The sequence below is a fragment of the Babylonia areolata genome, chromosome 5 (assembly GCF_041734735.1).
Source record: "Babylonia areolata isolate BAREFJ2019XMU chromosome 5, ASM4173473v1, whole genome shotgun sequence".
NCBI classification, from domain to species: domain Eukaryota; kingdom Metazoa; phylum Mollusca; class Gastropoda; order Neogastropoda; family Buccinidae; genus Babylonia; species Babylonia areolata.
In genome coordinates, this window is record NC_134880.1 from 34,546,304 (window position 1) to 34,567,201 (window position 20,898).

The 20,898-nt window shown below is 41.6% G+C and overlaps 1 protein-coding gene across 2 annotated transcripts in view; it reads right to left on the bottom strand.

The window, feature by feature from the left end:
- Window positions 1-3,479: 3,479 nt before the first annotated feature.
- LOC143282038 (phospholipid-transporting ATPase ID-like) overlaps window positions 3,480-20,898 on the bottom strand; it is a 102,192-nt gene continuing 84,773 nt past the window's right edge. For both annotated transcript variants that reach the window (XM_076587463.1, XM_076587464.1), the window contains exons 23-25: window positions 20,804-20,887; window positions 19,754-19,999; window positions 3,480-16,399 (exon numbers count right to left, since the gene is read on the bottom strand). In XM_076587463.1, coding sequence (XP_076443578.1) covers window positions 15,776-16,399; window positions 19,754-19,999; window positions 20,804-20,887 — 954 coding nt within the window. In that variant the 3' untranslated portion in view covers window positions 3,480-15,775. The remainder of the gene's footprint in view (window positions 16,400-19,753; window positions 20,000-20,803; window positions 20,888-20,898) is intronic.

A 20,898-nucleotide genomic window follows, 5' to 3' on the forward strand; every position in this document is an offset into this window, starting at 1 on the left:
TTTTCTTGCAAAGATCTGTGAGGGTGATCTGTTCATCGTCAAACTCTTTGAAATATTCTATTACTTGTCTGAACGCTTCTGCACGTCTTGCATCTGCTGGTCTGCCTTTGACAGCACATGCTGCCTCTGTCGAAGAACAATATGCTTGGGGGATGTTTTTGCCTGTCCTAAAGTTGACACTGCACTGCTGATGGTACAAGGCATCTGCAGCATGGAGATCATTAACAGCTTTGATTCTACCCAAAATTTTCTCAGCCCATTTGTCATCTGGACCCGGTTGCAAACAATGCTCTTCTATTTGCGACTGGAAATTGAAGCTTCGGATTTGATATACAGAATCTCCTTTTTTCTGGCTGCTTTTAGTTGGACATCCACAGAAAAGACAGTCAGTAGAGATATCAAATTTGGTCTTCTTTGATCAAAGAGATGGTTGATCTTGTGTATTGCTGTCTTCCAACTGCCTTTTCAAATCTCTTTTTATAATATTGACGTTGCAGTAATTTTGACGACATGATTTGTGCACACTCTGTCCGATGTAAAAACGTTTATTGTCACATCTTGCACGACCTGCTTTTTGCAAACCAGTGACGCCTTTTTCGGTCTGTTTCACTACTTCTTCACCTGAGTTTAATGAAATTCCACAAAGCACGCATGCTTCCTCAATCACATCTGAAAAAAATAAATAAATAAATAAAAACGCTATTTAGTGAAAAAGTAAAACCGGAAGCTTATACTGTCATAGAACTATCTGACTATTTAATTTGTGATTTCAGCTGAATCTTACCATGTGGGTCAACTACTGATTCCGGCAACTGAAACGTGAAAAACTTACAGTGAACTATGCCCCCCTCCTCCTCTTACCCCATCCACCCTCTTTCACCCCCCCCCCCCCCCAACCCCCCCCCCCCACACACACATGATATATATATATATATATATATATATATATATATATACACACACACACACACACACATGAACAGCCATATATATACACACACATACACATGAACAGCCATATATATATATATATATGTGTGTGTCGCTGTATATATATATATATATATATATATATGTACAGCCACACACATACATACACACACAGACATACCCACACTGGCACACATACACGTAGTATGTTGTCAGGTTGGTATTTTCCACGAAGGAGATGTTGGCTACATCATAAAGTTCTGAAGTGCTGATGGCGTTGAATAGCTGCCTTTTAATTTCTGTTTTCTTATCTTTTACGGGGGTTATTTTGCTTTTGTGTGGATTTTTCTGCGCAGAATATTTCACTGCGGATATAAATGATTTACGTAATTCCCCAGGTTCGTTGGATCTGAGGTCATTTATTCCACAGTGGATGACCCCAACATCGTTTTTTTCTGAAGATGAAGAGTACTCGTGCAGGGACTTCCGTATGTCGTTCAAGGTGTGGCTCCGTTGTTTCGTAGCTTGGAAGCTGTACGACCTTCCAAGTCTTTTTCCTTCCACACCTTTCATGACGGAATCGTGCAGGATAAGCACTTTCGGTAAATCCTTGTGAACACCAGTGTCCTTTTTGGAACGTTTTGCGTCAGATTGCTTAACATTGACGTCATTCGTGGATTTTTTCGTCAGGGGCTGACTTGATGACACTGTTCTGCAGCTTTTGGTGTTTTGTTGTTTCCTTTGTTTCATTGGAGATGATGGTCTTCTCTTTCGATGTTGTTTTCTGTTTACTTTGCTTTTTCCGGGCTCGGTGGATTCAATTTTGTTGCTTCAGCATAAGTGAGGTTTGTTGTGGGGCTGGATTCTTTGGTTTCTTTGGTTTCCATAGAAAGTTGTTTTTGTGATGTAACGTTTCGTTTTGGGCCTCCACAATCTTTTCTAATGACGAGATACGGGTGCACAGGGTTGTTATGGTCTGTTTTAGCTCTAATAAAGCATCACTTGTCTTTAGGCTTACCGCGATCGAAGAAATCTCCTCGCAAAAAATGCCGTGGTTTGGAATTCCGTTGTCGTAAGTCTAACATGAAAGGTTGAGCACGATGCTTTGGAAATCAAACAAATATAGGCATCACTTCCAAACCAACATTGCGCAAATTTCTTCGAAACGGAACAGAGTCTCTGTGGGCTTTTCCAAATGCAATAGACTGAGCAACACACTAGACGCCATGTTCTTGGCATCAGAGATCTTTTCCCATCCCTCTTGCGGCCAATCAGTGGCAGCCTCTGTGCGTGTGTGTATGTGTGTTTTTTCAAGTGTGTATGTGTGGGTCTGTGTTTTTGAGTGCGTTTGTGCATGCGTGAGAGTGTAAGTGTACACAAGTTTCAGGAGAGTTCTGTGCATGTGTGTGTGTGTGTGAGGGGGAGGTGGGGGTGCAGGGAGGAGGTGGGGTAGAGGATGAGGTATGTGAGTGTATGCATGCCTACACTGTGGGAGCAACAGGATATTGGAACGTATATATTATATATATATATATATATCTTTGTATATATGTGTGTGGGGTTGGGGGTGGGAGATATGGGCGCGTGTGTGTGTGCTTGTAGAAGTAAGCGTTCATCTGTGTGTGTGTGTGTGTGTGTGCCGTGGAAGCTGCGATACATAGACTAGAAATGAGTGTGTGGAGGAGGGGGTAGAGGAGGTGCAGGGTAATGTGTGTGTGTGTGTGTGTGTGTTGGAGCTCATGTACGTTTATATGTATTTGACTGTGCTTTCATATCTGTGAAACTGTGTGTTTGGCGCATATCTGTTATGCATGTGTGGGTGTATGTGTGTCTTCATGTTTTACATTTATTTGCTTATTTATCATTATTGTTGTCTTATTCATTTAATAATTTATTTATTATTATTATTATAATTTTCATTACTACTACCTTTTTTTTATATCATAATTATTATTTATTTATTTATTTATTTATGTAGACTTATCTTTTTTTTTTCTCAAGACCTGACTAAGCGCGTTGGGTTACGCTGCTGGTCAGGCATCTGCTTGGCAGATGTGGTGTAGCGTATATGGATTTGTCCGAACGCAGTGACGCCTCCTTGAGCTACCGACACTGACACTGTCGTACTTGGCAACATCGTTTCGGACAGCTTAGGTTTCGTTTCTTTAATTTTCGCAGTGCTGCCACCTGCTTTCGTTTGTCGGCCGGTGGCATTGGTTGTTGCTGAAGTCACACAGGTACTGCCGCTTCTTGATCTCATCTTCTTTCCATGTAGTTGCGTCAACTTTGCCACAGTAACGTTCAGCTGCTGGTAGTCTCCGCCATTTTGTGTGTGTCTTCCCAGATATGTGTGTGTGTGTGTGCATGCATAAGGGTTTGCATTATTGTCTACTCCTTTTCTGGATATATTTTACTTTCTTGCTTCTGTCTGCTTGTCTGTGTGTATATCCACTTCTGTGTTTTTGAGGATCTCAATGTATGTTCTCTCTCTGCGCACATGTTTCTGTCTTTCTCACACATCATTCCAGTCTGTCCCCCAATAGCCCATGGTCTGAAAGAGATAATATTTATTGGTTGCATTGGAATCCTGCATGATACAGATTGTAGACACTCGCATACATTGTACAGCAACTCCACACAATGTTCTGGGCCCTAGAGATCAACTTCATTTTCACATATGCGCATGCGCATGCACACACACACACATAATTATGTCAACAGCTATCAAAAAAATTACTTGACCTGGTACATTTTCATAAAGGTGGTTCAATAGCCATCAGCCATCAAAATTTTGTCTTCACAAATCAGAAATCAAGACCTTCATAAAAATATCAGAGAAAATACAGGTAACAAAAAAGTGACATATTGAAGTATTTGGTAAACTAAAGAAGTGTGGTCATGGTTTTTGTTAAGTAACATAATGCGATGAAGTATAGGAATACTAATAATTGTAGTAGCTGTTTTGTCTGTAAGATAATGCACTGATGTGATATACTGAAGTATTAGGTATACTCAATCAATATGGTTGTTGTTTGTTTTTGTTTTTTTTCATTAGTTTTTTGTTTTTTGTAAGTGAATTGTTGTTTTTGTCTTTCTGCTTGTATGTAACATAATGTGCTGATGTTCTCCTCTCAAAAGACGCCTATGCAAAATGAATGATTGTCTTGAAAAAGCAAACAAGAACTACTGAGTGTATACAATGGTAATTCACTAGATATCTCTTAAACCAAGAAAAAAAAAAGAGCACAAAAAACAGCTCCAATAATACAAGGTTCACACACTGTTTCCATAGTCATTAACCTCCTTCAGACTGCCTCACTTAAGCAGATGGCTGTTGTATTGTATTGTATTGAATAATTTTTGTCACAACAGATTTCTCTATGTGACGTTCAAATTGCACACCCCCACCCCCTATCCCATTGTTTTCTTATTTTTTGGTCTGCAAGTGCTTTAAAAAATATATATCAAAAAAGGTATTTCACCAGAAATTTTCCCAGGATAAGTTCCGATAACCCTTTGCTATGGAGTCTTTTATATGCGCTGAGTACATGCTACACAAAAGACATCATTTATAGTCACATCCAAAAGACTAGCACCCAGACCATCACACAAGGTTGAGTGGTGAGAGAGTGAAGATCTTAGTCCTGTAATGTGTATGTCAGCTGCAGACTGTCGTCAGTGTCTTGTTCAGCCATGACACAGCATGGACTGGTCACTGCAGTCCCCACACAGAAAACCAGAGGATTTGGATTCGAGTCACCCTCCCATGAGACCTTGTGAGGTGGTCTGGGTGCTAGTCTTTCTAATTTTTATTTTTTATTTATTTTATTCTTTTGAAGCAAAGATGAAGTTGCATGATAGCGCAAGCAACATGATCTCAATGCATGGACAAAGTATGAACCATTTGTCTCGGCAACATTCTGTCAATAAAACAGTTCCTGAAAGGAAAATGTTGTATGCTGACATGGAAAAGTAGTGACACTACATTATGGCGGTATGACCTCTTGGAGGAGAGCAACCACAATTTTATTCAGAGAAACCTGTTCTGACAAGAACGTATTTCAATATATGCCAAAACATACACAGCATAATGCAAAAAGTATAACATGAATATTTCAGGTGTATTTTGTGTGTCTCAAAATGTATATCAATATATTCATGTGTAGTTACTACACCTAGCAGTATGACAAATGAATTAGAATCACTTCCTCATTTTGAATGCATACTTAATACAATATAATAATATTGTATACATTCACTTTTTCGTAACTTTTTTTCCCCCAGTAATGCTGTTTTTCTTCCATTAGTGATACATCCAAAATATTTCCTTACTCAAAAGGCAAATCTGCTTTTCCTCTTTTCATCACCAATGAAAAAACTCTCACATAAAAATGTGAAATAACTGAACAGCCCAGGAAAAGTTTCAAACACATGTGCGCACATGCACAAACTCAATTCATGTACACACACATGCACACGCATTTTGTGACACTAAGCATTTCAAAATAGATAGATAGCGACATCCAGTGCTCAACTGATGAAGTTCATATTTATTTCTTATTTCTATATATTGTTCTGTACTTAAAAACCTTAAAGGTGAGCTACAAAGGGTTTCTGATCTATTGATAGTTGCAAACACTAGTAATATATGTATCTTTGTCTAAACAATTGAGTTAAACTTGATTTATCAAGCCCCAAATAGATCACATACAATGTTCAAAATTATAAAACATTTTATCAGACAGTTTTAACTCTCTACATAAGAATGTCAAAATAGGCGACGCTGGCAGTGAAACCCATGCTGCCGCCATTGAAATGTTACAGATGGATGGTTCTAACACTGAAGATGTGGACGGGAGATAATCAATACCACAGTTCTGATGACGAAAGCTAACAGCTGGGTCATTCAAGCACCCACCTGACATCAGGTGGGGCCTCTGCCAGGAAAAGAAAGGGAGAAAACTGGCCGTCCCAAGAGAGTTCAAATACTGAAAAAACAAAACAACGGAATCATTTACATACATATATGTCAAATCGAAATCCTGTTGCTTTAAGCACACGCAACCACAAAGGGGGTATCTGAGGGCTGAGTGTATCATTCACAATATTTCATTTCAGACATTGCGAATATCGACCTGTATTGATTTCAAGCTGGACTGAATACAGACCAGTAAAGACAGGACAAACAATCATTTGAGTGCACTCAGCACCTCAGACAACACATGCAGGCAACAAGATTTAGAGAATGTGAGGCTGGTAACATCAATAACATGAGAGAGAAGAATCACTCTTCTCTCTGCAGGCATGAATCAACAGGTCTGCTTCCTCCCTCCCCTCCCCCAATCCTCTGTCACTTCCAAACTGACTGCAGTCTTCTCATAATATATTCAATGAGAACATGTGTACTGTATTTATTCATGGTTTCATTCATATTCATTTTCTGTGCATAGAAAGGAGGAAAACTTAGAGCCATACAAGCACACACACACATTCGGTCTCAAAATCACACACACACACACACACACACACACATCGAGAGAGAGACACACACATGTGCTCACATACACTCTCTGTCTCACACATCCATTTGCACATGTGCACTTGCGCACAGGCACACACACACAAACGTACACAGTCTCTCTCTCTCACACATACACCCACACACAATCTCTTTCTCTCACATATGCACCACAAACACCCATGTGCTCCTATACACACACTCTCTTACACTTGTTCACACACATACACAGGAAAAGAGAAGGAAAAGGGGGGAAAGAAAGACAAAGGAAACCAACAAATGAACAGACAGTTGTTGAGAATCCAAGAATGGCAGAAGAGAGGATAAAACCAATGCCATACTGTTCAAGAACGACACTAACTGCCCAAAAATTGCCATTACATCCATTTAAACATCAATCCTTACTTGTCCCAACATCCACACAGACTTGTCCCAACATCCACACTGACTTGTCACAACATACATGTCCTAACATCCATATTGGCCTGCCATTTATACTGTCCTAACATCCTAGCTGTGGAATCTATACTGTCCTGACAACCGTACTATCCTTACATCTATACTATCCTAACATCTATACTCAGAGATGCCAACCCCAGTCAAGCGTTTGTAGGAACAATCAGGAAATTTGGTAGAAACATTTTGAATTTGGTAGGAACACTCAGACTCCCAGCCACATCAGCAAACGCACATTTTATCCCGTTGCTGCTTCTTTACAGCTGACACATCTGTGGCATAGTGTTGCTTCCCTGGTCTTTGTTTGTCTTGTTTCTCACAATCGGAATTCATGACTGACTTCTCCGTTTCAAACCGCTTGTTTCCTCCTGGCACTCCACCGTGCACAGACGCTGTTTGACTGAGTCGCAACTTGATTTAGCCACGTTCTTTCTTGTTTGGGCAAACGATTAAGCTGATAGGTCCACTCAATGCTGTTTCAATGCAAACACGCATGCGATTAGCTCAGCATCATCATGTGAGACCAAGGTTAGTAGTGCCTGCCCTTGCCTCGTGATCGATAGGTCTAGAGTGTCTGGGTAATGTTGCGGCAGGAAAGCATGTGACCATGTTATGTAGTCGAAAATGAACTCGGAACAATTTTGACACTGGCGTGATATCAGAACAAACTGCGATTGAAACAATAAAAATACGTGAAATTGTAACAGTTGGCATCTTTGATTACTGTCCTGACATCTATACTATCCTGGCATATATACTAACCTAAAATCTATACTGTCCTGACCTCTGTACTCTCCTTACATCTATACTATCCTGTCATATATACGACCCTAAAATCTATGCTGTCATGACAACTATACTATCCTGACATTTATATCACCCTGAAATCTGAAATCTATTGTCCCCTGACATCTACACTGTCCTGATACCTGTTCCATCTTAACATCATCTATTCTGTCCTGGCATCAATACTGTCCTTAAAACCTAACCTCCATAATATCCAAACAACAATTTTAAGTTTTATTTTCAGACTATTATCTAATTCATCATGGAAAAATATTGCCCTAATGTCAACTGCACTTGTTTCAGGGATGTGACAGTTAAGCATATCATTTCTGACTGATTTGATGAAGCCTTACCTGCATGGAAGTGTATCATTACTAGCCACTGGGAATGTTAATGTCTTTGACTTTTTGTATTCATTATCAGTTATTTTTCTCACTGAATTAACAACTTCTCTTTTACAAAGTCCATATAGTAATTTTCTGTAATTGTACTAAAGTATTTACTTTAAATATTCATATTTGATTCCACCCCCCTTCTACCTGTTTCTCCCAAATCACCATTCAACCCCCCTCTCATCTCCTACCTTTTACACCATAATATTCAAACATGAAAAGTAATACTTGAACAAAATGCCTACAATCACCAGTATGTGTGACAGGACATTAAGCAAAATCTATCCTCCCTCCAAACAACATATTGTCCAAACATAAAAAAATGTCCCTAATTCCCAACATCCATACTGTCTAAACTATACTGTATTGTCCAGTTATATCATCTGTTCTTATTCATGTGTCCTAACATCATCAGTATCATACCAGCATATACACAAAGTCACAGAGACATTCACACTGTCCTGACAGATATTGTCCCAATATTCATACCAATGTCGCTCAACTCTGACACACAACAGCCTTGAAACAAGACATACAACATAACCCCTCCAAAATCCCTCTTAACAAGAAAACAAACTTCATAGCAACAGCAATCTGCTCACATCTAGCAAAATAGGGGTTCATTTTTTTCTTATGCAATTTGTACAAGTTGGTATATATATGCACATCAGACTTTATTTTTCTCTTTTGTCAACAACAACAAAAAAATCATTATGCATTGATAGTTGTCAGTATACTGATTCAAGAAAAAAAGGTTGAGGGTACAACACATCCAAGTTTGTTAGATAATCTTCTGAATTCTCATGATATATTTTCCAAAGTCATGTTCAAATTTGGAAATATATCATTGCTCCGGTTGCCCCGCTTCAAACTGTAACATTAATCAAAAATATAACACAACTCCGCATCTATGTTCCACATCGTTCAGTAACCACCACTGATTAGCAAAACAATGCTCATATCAATGCATATATGCAGAAAAAAAAAAAACAAGAAAGCATATCACATTGTTTCTTAGTGGCTAATAAAATGTATCAAATACAAACCGGTTTCCTAACCACAAATAAATGATTGGGCATGCACAAGCTGAAGAAACAAGAGATCAGTAAGATGTGAAGCCATTCAAAGTGGTTCAATTTCTTTTTTTTTTTTTTTTTTTTGCCATAAGAAATCTACTTCTTTCATTTTGAGCATGTCAGCAAGTGAGCATTTGTATGTATGCATGTATGTATGCATGTGTGTGTGTTGTATGCATGCATGTGTGTGTGTTGTGTGTGTGTGAGAGAGAGAGAGAGAGAGAGAATTTTTGTGTGGTTGCCTGCATAATTTCTAATTTTCAGTTGAAACTAGCTGTCTCTTTCAATTCTGAGTAACACCAAGAGTCTGCAGTTTCCCTCTGTTAGGCAGAGCTGGATTCTAGTTCTACAAGTATTCTCAAATTCTTGTCCTCTGAACCAGTCCCCATGCACTAAGAAAAAAAAAATATGTAAAGCTAATGTTCAATCACTCAAATTTCAAAAAAAAAAAAAAAAAAAAAAAAGACCAGAAGATAGTCATATTTTGCTCAGTACACAAAAGGACATTATCAACAAGGGACTGAGCCTTACTGATGACCCTGAAAGAAAAAAAAAGAAAAAAAAAAAGAAAGAGTGGCACTGCGCTGTGGTGACATGCTCTCTCTGGGGATAGCAGCCATAAGTTCACACAGAGAAATCTGTTGTGACAAACAGTGATACAACACAATACAATGCAAAGTGTGTGTCTGTCTGTGTGTGGGGACAGAAAATTCCAACCCCCACCAATCCAAGTTACAAAGTCTTCAATACCCGTCTGAATGATGTTTTGAACACATGTTCAAACTATATCCCTTTATCCATTTGTTTCTTCATGTCTACTTTAATAATGATGGCCATCTCAAAGCCATTTCATTCAACAAAAATTTGGATCATCCATCCAGAAAATGCATCATTATGTTCACAACCTCCAGGGTCATTATTATTTGTGTTACACTTCATAAAAACCATTTGGTAACACGCAAACGTATGCTTGCATACATGTGTACTTGTGCGGTATATATATAAATCGACATATTTTTCCACAAAAAGCAGATGTTAATTTCATGTTACTGATAAATAAAGACATAATAAACAGAAGAGCAAAAGATCCAAAACGCTGAAAATGGTTGAAAAACAATAACAACATATGTTGAAGATGAAGACACAAAAAAAAAACAATTCAGTCAACAGCTGGAATTGATAAACCAATTAAATATTTATAAAAAGGGAAAGAACGTAGGGTTGAAGTAAAACACTGTACAGAACATAGAGGGTTAATGTCAAGAATGAGGGTCACATCACGAAAAATCTGTAACTTGTGAAGGGTTGACTGAAATTACGGAATCATTGGGACAGGGTTAAAACAAAGAAACAAAGCAAATAAATAAATAAAATGTGCCACACAACACTCTGTGACAGGGTAAGCTGCAGGGCTGAAGTAAATGAATGACTGAATTTTCTTTAATGAAGGAAGTGGGAAATACAAAAAAAGAAAGAAAAAAAGAAAGCAGCTGCAGAAGGGTGTGATGGTGAAGTTAGCAACAGTCTTTGTTTGCCAGGATGACAGACAGAGATGGTGGTCTGAGGACAGCACTGGCAGCACTGACAGGTGAGTTGCTCCCCTCACACACTGAAATGCTGAAATGGACTGCTCCATCCTCCCTCATTCAAAGCACACAAAAGTGGACTGCCCCTCTCCCACCTCACAAACAGCCCAACTTTCAACCTCAACATTTAAAAGGCAATCTGTTTAGTATATTCCAAACACACAAACACTATTCTACAGACAATGAGCAGCCTCTCTGAGGGTTGATATTTGCTCAACAAAAGGTGGCCAAGACAAGTGTCTCAATCAGAAACAAAGCCTGTGATAAAATAGTACCAGATTCTGAGGCCTTCCATGTCCTGCTCTCATGGGGACCCCAGATTCAATCCATGTTTGAGGCAAGTTCCTGTCCAGGTCTGCTGCCAGCAGATTCATGGGGGGAAGTGTCCTTGGAGGGACATGGTTGTGGTCTACACACTGGGGGGAGGTAGCTCACTTTGTCTGGCTCCATGACTAGGTGGTTATTGTCCTCAGTTGAGGGTTAAGTAGGCAGTGTCCTGCATATGTTGAATAAGAACATGCCTTACTTAACACCACCAAAGTAACTTGGCAGCAGTGCAGGGTGACCTGGTGACCAACAATCAATAGATCCCTACCGGTACTGGGACTGCAGAAGATGAACCTGGGTGTCACTGTCCAAGAGGGACATGGAATTAATGGTATGGGACTAATGGTACTAAACGGCTGCTGGTGTCCAGGCAGAAAATTTTTTTTAAGCCTCTGAGAGAGTAGTATCTGAACAGGGCCTAACTGTCCCATGGACCATAGACTCATAGGACTGGAAGAAAGCAGCAACATGGAATACAGTGAAAACGGTCAAGGAAAGCAGCCCTCAAACTTCTTCAACTTTATATACATATAAAGTCTTGTGTAAAGCAACTTCATCAAAGCAACAACACAGAACAATAAGACATCAAGCTGACGACTGTGCAGTCTTCTTTTCCAATGGAGAAAGAAAGGTACTGCAAGATATGATCTCCCCAACTTCTGCTTAGCCGACTCTTGCATGGCATAGCACAAAGGAAAAGATGTGAGCTTCAGCATTTAGCTTGGCCTGAAGAAAGTGTCCAGAGGGGACATGCTGGTGAGAGGTCACAAAGCAGCACCACCACCAAGAGCACGTCACTCAGCGCTTTACCACAGGTCAGTGCTTTTCCCCACTGTTCCATCTCTTTGTGACAGTGCACATCACATAAGACACAAGGAAAAACAAACATCAACACTGGAAAAATTCATGCCATGCCCTTGGATTTTATGAGGAAACAGCTCCTCAATGCCATCCACAGAAAAGAAAAAACAGAACCAATATAATACATGCATTATGCCGGTCACGTTTCTCATCTACGCAAAATAAAACTGTATCAAAATGTGTGAACACCAAAAAATTATGAGTTTAAATAAATACGGACAAATCAACTTATCAAGAAAAGTAACCGACATGAACATCTGACCAAAATAGACAAAAAAAGAAGTAGAAACCACAAACTTCCATGTGTATGTAAAGAAAAAAAGAGGGGAATGAGGCAAGGGAGTGAAGCCACTGCCATTGCACAACAATTTCATCGTGACAGCTGTGGCTGTCCGTGGGTCCACTGGATAGACTGACGTCCTCGCAGGAACAGGCACTGGTTAACAAGTGTTCAAACAACTCTCTTCTCCAACAAACTGGGATATCAAACAGCAGAAAAAAAACAAGATATGACAATCATCATTGTCATGAAAACAACAACAACAAAAAAAAGCTCTGGAAAAAGACTAGAGAAATAGTAATATAGGCTTTATTGATTTAGCATGTTCAGAAAAAGTGTTGTCCCACCAACAAAGTTCTGTATGTACATGTGTATGATAATAAAATATAGACACTCTGGATGTCATGACAAAAAGAAGAGTTGCTGGGAGCACACCCATGCACTGCACCCACTTCTGACAGTTCTGTTCACATGTCGAGTCAACATCTGGCATTCCTGTGCACAGCTGGCATCACTGTCAACATCACCTGTGTCAGTGTGGGCATAACAAACATCAGTTTGCAATGAACACTTCCAATCATGTTGAATTTTTCGAAATTCTGAACTAGTACCAAGGGAATCCCAAATATATATATCAAATGATGTATTAACCCCTAATAGATAATAAACAATATATGAACCCCTAATAGGCACAAAAATGTACACAAACTACAAACAGTCAGCAATGCATTTTCATACACTGGATTTACATTGTCAACAATGCAATCAACACAAACATTATTCATCTGTTCATAGCTCTCATTCGAGTCGACAATGTCATCGCAAAACATGTTTATCAAACAGAATCCAGTGTGATAATTTTTTCGCTGGAAATATCGTATGCACACTTGAAACCATTTTCTATGTTTGTTTTGTGTGTGTGTGTGTGTGTGTTGTTGTTTTTTTCAAATGCTCAATATTAGCTGTTAGCAATATAATAAATCATTTCCCAAAATGAGTCTCCTCTACAGATAAAGTACACACTTCACCTCAGTCCCCTCTCTGGAACATTTAAGGCAAATATTTCCCCTTGGCTCCCTCTATAAAATAAATGTACACACTCCCCTCAGCTGTATATTTTGTACCATGTCATCAGGGCACAACCACAGTGCCCAACCACCCCTACCCCAACCTCCCTCTGCCTCCCACCCCCTTCCTCTTCACCTCACTTCTTCAGCACTGTCACAACCACCAATACGGCTGATGGAAGTGGCTGCAGAGCAGTAAAGAAACAAAGTGAAATGTTGGTCATCAAGATTAGCATCTTCTCTAGCTGGTCATGAAGGTTTAAGCATTTTCTCAAGCTGGGCGTCAAAGTTAGCATCTTGTCAAGCCATGACTAGGTCAAAATTAGCAGCACCTTCTCCTAAAAAAAGATATATATATATATATATATACATAAAAAAGAAAGAAACATGTTGAAGAGCATGTGGTCCCATATATGCTGCTCCCATTTGTGTGTTGTATTTCCCCCCCAAGACATGTTCATTGCCATTAGTATGTCAAGTGCAACTTCTTCACCTTGATGTGAAAATCAATGGACGAAAACAGTGATGGTGATCATACTGAAACAGCTTTGCTATGATTCACACCACCACTGTGATGGCTTTGCTGTATACTGCCATTTCATGTTGATCTTCACTTCCTGCAAATTGACAAGCCAAGTAAGAAGTATTGGGTACCAACACATTTCCCCCCCTATATTTTTCCTTCTGTGTGTAGAGAAGACAACACCGTACACAGCTGTCTGCAGAACAAAACACAAATGACACAAGCATACAACACAGACACATAGAACAGCTAAGGTACAGGCGAGGAGAGACAGAATGGGACTGTTCCCCCAAAAAGAGTGGATAAAAAGTTCATAAAAGTAAAGAGACTGGGATGAAAAGAAATAAAACAAAAACTAACCACTACAAACTGAAAGAAGAAAAAATCCTCTTAACACTTGCTGCCACAAAAAACAGCAAAACAGAAACATCTTCATACTTCAACAACAAAACAACAATCATTTTTTAACAACAAACCTAGTAAGAATGTTATTTTTATGACAGAATACCAAAGCATGTCAATCAAATACATGGTGAGAGTCAGACCAAAGATCTGCTTCAATCAAAGGGTACATAAGTTTAGGTGGGGGTGGGGGTAGGGGGGTGGGAATGGAGCGTGCACACTGAAAAGGATGTGAGACCACCACTACCACCATCAGCAGTGACAGGCACTCCCTATCTTTTCAGTGCCAGACAACATAAACAAAAGATACAAGAAAGGGTGGCTGGTGTGGAAAAGGGGTAAGGTCAATTAGGTCATTGCAATCACTGAGCCACTGACACTCCACTGACAAAAAAACAAAGAACAAAACCAACAACCAAAGCAACAGGATTGGGATGGCAGACAGCTGGGTGTGTTCAGTGACCTCCACAACATAGTATGTTGACATTTTTTGGTCCCCAACACGACGACCTGAACCCAGCTTCACATGCAGGCTGCCACACATCCTCATCACAACGACGCCCCCCACACCCCTCCTCCCAATTCCCCTTTATCTACCAACACCAATCCTCACTCTGACCTCAGAGAATGCCCCCTCCCACTCAAAACATTGCCATCAAGCCTGAGTCGAGGAGAGCAAGGCATCAAAACTATCACTGAGGTTCTTATCTGGACAGGAATCAGACAGGTATAACCAGGTACACTATCAGACAGGTAAAACCAGGTACGCTATTAGACAGGGATAAGGTACACTATCAGACAGGGATAACCAGGTACACTATCAGACAGGTACAATATCAGACAGGGATAACCAGGTACACTATCAGACAGGGATAAACAGGTACACTATCAGACAGGTACACTATCAGACAGGGATAACCAGATACACTATCAGACAGGTACAATATCAGACAGGGATAACCAGGTACACTATCAGACAGGTACAATATCAGACAGGGATAACCAGGTACACTATCAGACAGGGATAACCAGGTACACTATCAGACAGGTACAATATCAGACAGGGATAACCAGGTACACTATCAGACAGGGATAAACAGGTACACTATCAGACAGGGATAAACAGGTACACTATCAGACAGGTACACTATCAGACAGGGATAAACAGCTATATCAGACAGGTACACTATCAGACAGGGATAACCAGGTACACTATCAGACAGGTACACTATCAGACAGGGATAACCAGGTACACTATCAGACAGGGATAACCAGGTACAATAACCAGGTACACTATCAGACAGGTACACCATCAGACAGGGATAACCAGGTACACTATCAGACAGGAATAACAAGGTACACTATAAAACAAGAACCAGCTGAAGTCCAACAGATATGGTGAAGAAGTGACGTGGTGTCAGGACCCCCAAGAACCGCCATGCAGTTTCACCCTGCAGGGTGGCAGGCAGCAGGGGGAGGGGCGGGTGACCCCCACACACTCCACCCGGCCCCAAACACCCGTCGCACACTATCACAAGACAATGCTGCCTCACACCGTTCCCTACATTCTATCACATGCGCTCCACCAGGATTGCGCTTGCCGGGGGCATGTTCTCTGGTCGACTGTGAGAGTCCACGGAGCTGGCCGAGTCCACATGTCTGTTGGGGGATTGGTGAGTGGACACTGGATTGTGCAGTTCCCTGGTAGGGGACGGAGCCTTGTCGTGGCGCGACACTTTGGTCAGGCGGACAGGGGAGGGATCCTCCTTGGCCCGCTCCCTCATGTTCAGGCCGCTGGTAATGAGCTCCCCAAACCCAGCCTGGTGGGCAAAGGCATAACCCGAGCGGATCGATCGCTGGCTGCGCCGGAACGTTGACTGCCGCCGCACGTGCAGCTCGCGACCTTTGGACTTGGATTTGCGCATCCGCTGCCGGAGGCGGACGCGGTCAGAGAGGGTGGGGTGGACGGAGGTCTGGTAGAAGCGGAGGGCAATCATGGGCAGGATGAGGATGGTGCAGGTGAGCAGCATAACAAACCAGGTTACTGGGCTGGCGAAAACCTCGAAGGCCACGCCCACATACTCGTAAACAATGGCCTCGGAGTAGAAGGCCAGCTGGAAGCAGAAGTAGTAGATGATGCTGCCCCACACCACAAAGTGGTTGAACCCTGTCCAGTAGCTCATGTCCAAGGCACACTGAAACACATCAGAACTTATGAACATCATTTGGAGTTGGGGGGAAAAATAAAAAGGAAAACTCAATACAGATCATTTTGACTTTATATTGTAGACTGGACATGATGTACACTTTGACCAATGACCACTGCCAGTCATGTAGACTTCTACATTACAGCTAACCTGTTCACTATATCAGCTACATAATTTGGACACATACTGATCCCCACACTCCCAATGAAAAATGCCAGTTATATAGAAAGCTTACAGGTGATGTCCCTGATCCGTGATGTGCGAGAACACAATGTGTCAGGGTGATGTCTTCATTGTCTCCCCACCACCTCCATTACCTACATAACAGTTCCATACAAATACTAGCTCTATTCAAACAATGAAACTAACACATCACACACAAAACCTATATGCCTTAAGAGTACCTTTACAGCCACCCAGCCACATTCAAAACCCACATTCCTGCAGGCACACCACAGATAACATCAACTTCTTGGAGGTCCATCAGTTTCAATGATGACAGCTTGCACAGCTCATCTGATCGGCACAATAGCCGAGTGGTCAAAGCGTTGGACTTTCAATCTGAGGGTCCCAGGTTCAAATTTCAGTAATGGTGCCTGGTGGGTAAAGGGTGGAGATTTTTTCTGATCACCCAGGTCAACATACATGCAGACCTGCTAGTGCCTGAACCCCCTTCATGTGTATATGCATGCAGATCAAATACGCACATTAAAGATCCTGTAATCCTTGTCAGCGTTAGGTGGGTTATGGAAACAAGAACATACCCAGCATACACATCCCCCCCAAAATGGAGTATGGCTGTCTACATGGTGGGGTAAATAAACAAAAAGGTCATTCATGATGAGCGCCCGATGGCAGCAGTCAGTTGAGCTACCCAGGTAGGCAGCCTGTTGTGCAAATGACCCGATTTGTACAGCGCTTAGAGCTTGGTCTCTGACTGAAGATAGATGCTGTATTAGTATCCATATTATCATCATCATCATCTGTTGTGGACTCGCAGATGGCTGTGGAGTCCAATTCTTCAACGGCATGGCCACCTACAGTGAGCACAGGGGAACTGTCTGGGTTCAGCTGGCAGTTGCTGCCATCTTCCTCCTCTCATGGGCCTCTATGATGCTTGGACGGCGTCCCTCTTCAGAGCTGACATGTGCATGCCTTGAGAGAGCACTCCAGCCAAGCCTGTCCTGAGCACAGTGCTTGAGCTGCGATCTCAGCAAGGGCTGTGTTAGCATTCTAAAAGTATTGCGTGGCCTGCCTTGGTTCCACATGCCTAAGCAAAGCTCGCCATACAGCAGCTGCTTAGACATCTTAGAGTCTTCCATTCTGATGACGTACCCCGTCCATCAAAGCTGGATTTTCAAGATCATGGCTTCAGTGCTGGTTGTCTTAACTCTGTCAGGACCACCAAGTTTGTGATCCGGTCCTGCCAGTGGATGCTGAGTACTGACCTCGGGTTGTGCATGTAGAACTGTTCCAATAGTTTCAGGTGCCTTCTGTACAGAATCCATGTTGCACATCCATACAGAAGACTGGTGAGAACAATGGCCTTGTACACCTTCAGCTTTGTGGACAGCCTGATGTTGTGCTGGTTCAGGACATGTCACGATGTGATCTCAGATGACTGAGAGCTTGGCTTGCTTTGCAGATCCTGGTGTTGACTTCTTTGTCCAGGTATCCATCAATGGAAATGACGCTGCCAAGGTACTAAAATTCTTCCAATGTCTTCAGCTCTGTCCCTTCAATGGTGGTAGAGTGGGGACGAGCAGCAGAAGCAGGGGCAGGTTGTAGCAGGACCTCTGTTTTGCCCAGGCTGATGGTGAGACCAAAGAGACTGGAGGCTTCAGCAAACTTGTTGACGATGAGCTGGAGGTCAGATTTTTGTGTGCCATGAGGCCACAGTCATCAGCAAAGAGTGCTTCCAAGATAATCCTCTTCATTGTCTTGGACTTGGCACTCAAGCGGCGAAGATAAAAAAAAAAAGATCCAACTTGTACCTCAGGTACACCCTGACTTCAAAGTCCCTGACAGTATGACTGAGCTCACAGTTGAAAAAGAGGTTGAAAAGGATGTGAGTCAGAACACATTATTGCTTAATGCCATTTGTGATGTTGAATGGCTTTGACGCTTCTCCAGAGTACTGGTCCAGTCATGTCATCATGCAACTCTGAAAACAACAGCCCAGGGTTCCCACACATATGACCAAATTAAATTTCCATAGTTTTTTCAGACCTTTTCCAGGCTGAAAAATTTTCCATACCAAACATAAAGCAAAACTAAATAAAAATTTCCTCTGCTGCACCACTATGAATGAAATCAGCAGATACCACTGTTTTTTTTCAAATGCATCAAGCTGTTTGTTGAATTATACTGGTCATAAGCTGTATCAAAATCCCAAGACTTTTCCAGGCCCCGAAAAGCAAACATTTTTTTCAAAAATCCTTTCCAGCCCTGGAAATGGGTTACCGTAAAGTGCGGTCTATAATCCGCGACTTTTTACCCCAGCTTCAACCTCTGCGGCTTATACAATGAAGCGGCTTATTTGCGGATTTTAACGATCCCTGGAGTGTCGCGTTCTCGTCTATTCTTAGCTGCCCTTCAACTCACCAAAATCATGATTTCTGTCCATGAATTTCTGGATGAGCTTCAGGATTTATTATTCAAATCCTCACACATTAAAGCCTTCAGATCAGCATTCAGTTCTACTCTGCTCAAGCGTACACCCTCATCATGCTGAAAACACGACATTATGCCTATGATGCAGCCTTCAAATTGAAGGCAATCGACCTAGCAGACGACAGTGCAAGCGACGAACCAGCAGCGACCTCCACCTTCATGTTCATGAAGTGAAAGCGAGGCTGAAGTTAGTGACAAGATGGCGGAGGAAGCTGTGCTGGTTCTCTTCAACTCGGACACTGAAGACGAAGATTTTAGTGGATTCAGTGAGCAGGAGGACGTTGAATAAATGTGACTACCTAAATTATGGATCTTACTTTCGTTGTGTTTATTTATTTATTTTTTTTGTGGCACTAGCAGTATTTTCGCTTGCTTTTCTTTGTGTTGTTCCCACTTGTGTTTATTTCATAACCTACAGTATCGACAGCTTTTCTGTAATATCAGTATGTGTTCCGGCACCGGAAATAAGTGCGGCTTATAAACCGGTGCGGCTTATGTATGTATAAAGTTCATTTTTTTCCAAAATTTAGTGGGTGCGGCTTATATACCAGTGCGCTCAATAGACCGAACTTTACGGTAATTTTTCCAAGACTTTTCCAGACTTCCATGACTCTGTATGAACCCTGGAAGCTGCTGACTACCCCTCCTCCTCATTCCCCCCTCACTCACCCTCAGGTTGACGGCCACAACCAGCGTGGCAGCCACCACCGTGCCAAACGACTGCAGGTCCCCTTTGCCAATGCCGTCGTCACCCACAGCGTAGATGAGCGCTCCATAAGGGATGAAGAAGAGGGCGAGGGAGGAGAGGACGCCTTCAGTGACGCTCATGGTGAACACCTTGATGTTAAACAGCTCATTGCTCAGTCCTGGCAGGTACAGTTTGGGATACCGTACACAGTTGTGGTCGTCCACATCCTGAAACACACACACAATAGTTCAAGATTAAAAATTTCAAGATTTAACTAACCTTTTACTCCTTTAACTCACTCAGTACGGCCAGTCCTCTCTTCTCCTCTACACAGACCCCTCGGATGTCCAGTGGGTGTCTGAATGACCCAACCTTTAGCTTCCATCATCAGAACTGTGGTATTCTTTGTCAACATTCATGTCTTCAGTATAAGAGCCTTCCGCTTGCAATATTTTGATGATGGTAATTGGGGTGAAACGCCGTTAACGTCGTCTCTTTCGCCGTTCGTATGGAGAGAGTTAAGGGCATGGAGGATTTCAGAAAAGTTTGGCTGATTCTCTCCAAACCCTTCACTGTGAGGGAGATGTCAGAAGAACAGGGCAGGACTTTCTTTCCTTCTTTGTTGACCTCTCTGGGCTATATCACGACTGATAAAACTCAATCCTGCAGAATCTGATAAAAATACTAAAAATAAAAAAAAAGCACACAAAACCTGACATAGAAAATCAGGCACAGGAACAGTCATATTCACGCACATAAACATAACATGCCTCTGAGATTGACCATTTTGTCAATTTTCAAAAAATAAAAAAGACTAATCTGAACATAAATCTAATTATAGATAATTTACAAAATTGTATTTAATATCAGGCATACCAAACCAAAAATTGCCAGGCATACCAAACCAAAAATTGCTAACAGGCACCTCATATATTCCAGGCACACCAAGAGGATGGGAATACTGCTTATACAGAAAGGGCCCTTGGCATCCCCATAGGGTGTGGGGGTTGGGGGCACAGGGAGGGACTCACCTGATCAAAGACGCCCAGAATAAGGATGGGGAGGGAGGTGTAGAAGACGTTGTAGAGGGAGATGAAGTACGGGTCAAACAGCGTCTGAAACATAC